The sequence below is a fragment of the Vitis vinifera genome, chromosome 7 (genome assembly GCF_030704535.1).
Source record: "Vitis vinifera cultivar Pinot Noir 40024 chromosome 7, ASM3070453v1".
Taxonomy (NCBI): Eukaryota; Viridiplantae; Streptophyta; class Magnoliopsida; order Vitales; family Vitaceae; genus Vitis; species Vitis vinifera.
The window spans coordinates 18,420,615-18,424,698 of NC_081811.1; the positions used below are offsets into that span (position 1 = coordinate 18,420,615).

The 4,084-nt window shown below is 39.1% G+C and overlaps 1 protein-coding gene across 1 annotated transcript; it reads left to right on the top strand.

The window, feature by feature from the left end:
• The first annotated feature begins 211 nt into the window (after positions 1 to 211).
• LOC132254071 (cytochrome b561 and DOMON domain-containing protein At4g12980-like) lies at positions 212 to 3,828 on the top strand. The gene is made up of 3 exons (XM_059738135.1): positions 212 to 1,184; positions 1,830 to 2,084; positions 3,351 to 3,828. The coding sequence occupies exons 1-3, from the start codon at positions 510 to 512 to the stop codon at positions 3,633 to 3,635; spliced, it is 1,215 nt and encodes a 404-aa protein (XP_059594118.1). The 5' UTR covers positions 212 to 509; the 3' UTR covers positions 3,636 to 3,828.
• Positions 3,829 to 4,084: the final 256 nt, after the last annotated feature.

The following is a 4,084-nucleotide window of genomic DNA, read 5'->3' on the forward strand; positions in this document are numbered from 1 at the left end:
ACTTTTAGCCGTTGCAATGTGAGAAAGGAGTGGGAAAAGAAAAACAAAAAAAGAAAAGAAAAAAGGGGAAGGAAGAAAGTAGGAAAAAAAGGTGGAATAAGGAGTCAAAATCATTGCACGATGAGTAAAGGGTGAGCAAGTGCAGCACTCATTACTCACATGCTTTTTCCCTTTTATATTCCTCCCTCCCTCATGAGCTGGCCCTCACCCTCCTCGTTTCCCCCCTTTTCAAAATTCCTCTTTCACACTCGCTACGACGTCGTTTCAACACCTACACACTCACAACCTCCACGTTTCATGCACCAATTGGCCGGTGTATAACAAGCGCTCGCTCAACTTTCATCCCCCACCCCTCTCTGCTCTTTAAAATCGCTCAGCACACGCTTCTCGTTGAAAAAACTCCGTCGACTTGCAATATCTGCGAGGATTCCGATACGACACCGTTTTATGTCTCTCTAATACAGACTTGCGTGTCACGCGCGTTCAACCTCTCTCCTCTATATTTATATATGTGCCGATCACTGGGCCTACGCTTTTCGGAGGAAAACCTCTGCGATTTTGCAATGCCGGCTCTTCATCTTCGTCTTGTAGGTCTGCTCCTATGGTTTTCAGTGGCGGGTTTGATAGTCTTACCCGCGGAGGCACAAACCTGTGCTACCCGGAAATTCAGCAACAACAAGCTCTTCCAACACTGCAGCGACCTCCCTACCCTGAGCTCTTCCCTCCACTGGACGCACGACGCCGATGGGAGCCTTTCCATTGCCTTCGTGGCGCCGCCGGCGAAGTCTGATGGCTGGATCTCGTGGGCCATAAACCCCACTGGAAGTGGCATGATCGGAGCGCAGTCGCTCATCGCGTTCAAGCAGACCGACGGCTCCATGACGGTGAGGCCCTACAGGTTGAACAACTACCAATCAGTGGAGCAGAAGAACCTCACCTTGGAGGTTTCCGACATGAGCGCCGAGAGCTCCGGCGGTCAGATGATGATCTTCGCCACATTCCGGCTGCCGGCGAACTGGACGACGGTGAACCAGGTGTGGCAAGTCGGGAGTACGGTCACCGATGGTAGACCAATAATTCATGATACTCAGACTCCGAATCTGAATGCCAAAGGAACTCTAGATTTGGTGGGAGGACAAACCGGTACTAATACCGGCGGCGACTCAAGAATCAGAAAGAGGAATGTCAGTCTCCATTCTCTTTTGTCTGCAAATCTCATTTCATTCCATTTTTTAGATGCTTTTTTTCCTATTTTCGAAAAGAGATTTTAGAAATTTTGATTGAAGTTCTCTGAGTTGTTCATCTTACGTTTTCAATATATTAACGATTCAATTCACCAATTTTCTGCCTCTTTCCATTTTCTTCCTCCGTTTTCGGAATTTAATCCTTTTTTGTTCTTGTTTCTAAAAGTATATTGGGAAGTTCATTTTATTAATTAAATTCTAATGATAAAATAAATTAAATTATTGCAGTGAATTTGATTTTCTTCTTGTCAAATTTTCTATGATTTTTATTTTTCTTTTTTCTTGCTGATATTGATCTCAATTCAGACGGTTGAAACTTGAAGTTTTGGTCGAGTTTTGCTTCTAGCCTTTTTCCCCGGTATTGCAATTACTGGATTTGATTATTTTTCATGCCAGATTTACCAATGCTGAATGCAGTGCCCTGTATATAAGACTAATGGATCATAGCTTCCCAGAAAGGAAGGGAAATAGATCTAGTTTTCATTCCAGATTCACTACACACTGAATGCAGAAGCCTGAATATTGCATCAACTGACAATTTTTTCTTTCTGGGTATCACTGAATTTGGTTGATTCTTGATGGCAGATTCATGGAATTCTGAATGCAGTGAGCTGGGGAATTTTGTTTCCAGTAGGAGTCATTCTTGCAAGGTACCTTAGGACATTCGAGTCTGCAGATCCAGCGTGGTTTTATCTTCATGCTGGCTGCCAATCATCTGCTTATGCTATTGGAGTTGCTGGCTGGGCCACCGGCCTTCAGCTTGGGAGTAAATCCAAGGGTATACAGTACACTACTCATCGCAACATTGGGATCGCTCTCTTCTCCCTTGCCACTGTGCAGGTATTATTATCGCCTTACATCTTTGCCGGTTTAAGTTGTAACTGAGCCTGTGTCTTCATTGGGATTTGCATTTTCCAGTAAATATCAGTTTCCTAATATTTCCTAAGCATGTGTTCTGTTGTTGGGGAAAAATTGAAAAGAAATTCCAGGATTTAGTTCTGAAGATTTTGGTTTGAAGAACTTGTTCAAGATTTTGAGATCCACAAGTTCTGAAAATGGTCCAAAATTGAGAAAATTTCAGATGCATTGAAACCACAATTGATTAGAGTTCCTCTTTGCTATAGCTCTTATCTATTTAGGGCAGCATTTCTCATATGAAAAACAGACTATATATGGCAAATATTAAGGGTGCAACTTGGTTGGGTTGACCCAACCTAACCCAAACCCAACCTGTCGTTTAGGCAAGCTTGGGCAATCATTTTCAATACTCGGATTAGGTTTGGGTTAGGTTTTTTCAACCCGAGCTCAATTTGGGTTGGGCTTAAGCTAAGATTTGAACAACCTGACCTTAACTCAAATTTGATTGAATATTTTTATAATATTTATAATGCATATTATCCTATAGAATAATATTCATTTTCCTTTTCTATTTTTAATAAAAATATCAAATTATATTATATCATATATTTTTCATTTTTTTAGAAAATATATAAATTCATGTTTATTTTTTTGTTGCTATCTTGAAATTTTGTCATATTTACTATTTAAAATTTCATTTAAATTCATTAAAAAAGTTTTTAAAAAATATTGTAGATGGATTTTGAATTATGCAACTAGATCAATCCGAGTTTAACTAGATCAACCCAAGTCTAACTTAAACAACTTGAGTTCAACCTGAGTTTAGAAAAATGAGGTTGAGTTAGGCTTGGGTTGAGTACCTCGGATTAAAATTCAAGTTAAGTTGAGGTCGGATTAATTATTTCTTAATTTGGGTTAGTTCTGGGTTAGTTATCAATCTGACCAACCTGTCCAAGTTGGTCGTCACTAATGTGGAACTTGGAAGTTGTAACTAATATGTTCAATGTGTTTTGATCATGTGTTTTTGCTCTCTATTTGATAATGGGTATCCACATGTTGTTCTATAGTGTGAAGAAAACTGAAATGAAACGAAATCCTGAATACTACCAACGGAGATTCTAGTATGAATTGCTTGTTCAAAATGATGAAAGAATTGCGTGTTCTCATTGTGATGGCATTTGTTTGATTCATAGTTTTTTTGAGATGTCCCAAGCTGATCGAAATTTTCTCCTCCATGGCTTGGTGCAGATTTTTGCATTGTTTCTGAGACCAAAGAAGGAGCACAAGTTCCGGTTCTACTGGAACATCTACCACCATGGTGTTGGATACGCAATACTCATCCTGGGAATCCTGAACGTCTTCAAGGGTCTTGACATTTTGGATCCTGCAAAGAAGTGGAAATCGGCATACATAATTGTGATTGCGATTTTGGGAGGCATAGCCCTGTTTCTGGAATTAATTACCTGGGCTGTTGTGTTGAAGAGGAAGTCCCGTAAGTCTACAATGCCCTACAATGGGCAACAGACAACATGATCCTCCATTAGATTCATGTTAGTTTCTCACAAAGCACATTCTGCAAATTCTTCTTCATATATGTTTAGGCTTTTTTCTTTTATCTATTTCCTGAAACTTCTCTTTGATCTCTTTCCTGTGTAAAGGCTTGTTTTTGGTTTGTTACATAGGGATTTTGTTCACAAATACTAGTTGCAGTTCAGACTTCTACTTATCTTTGGTTATCTTCTTCTTTCTTGGAAGTTCTAACATTGTTGCCATGTAGAAATTCTACAAGGCGCTATGAAAGGTGGCTTTTGTGAATTAAATGAAGAAATGTAAAATAACCTAGGGTTTTTAGGAATGTTTTAAGTTCTCAAACAAATTTTTGTTTTACGAAACATTATAAAATAGTTTTTAAAAACAATTTTTCGAATATGTTTTTAAAAGAACTTCCCAAATAGAGTCAATCTTACACCTTGTTTAGTAAC

Bases quoted from the DNA above. Each gene is read 5' to 3' on its own strand.
- LOC132254071 (XM_059738135.1), top strand. From the start codon at position 510: ATGTGCCGATCACTGGGCCTACGCTTTTCGGAGGAAAACCTCTGCGAT. The intron at 1,185-1,829 runs GTCAGTCTCCAT...TCTTGATGGCAG, and splicing joins CAAGAATCAGAAAGAGGAAT to ATTCATGGAATTCTGAATGC. The intron at 2,085-3,350 runs GTATTATTATCG...GGCTTGGTGCAG, and splicing joins TCTCCCTTGCCACTGTGCAG to ATTTTTGCATTGTTTCTGAG.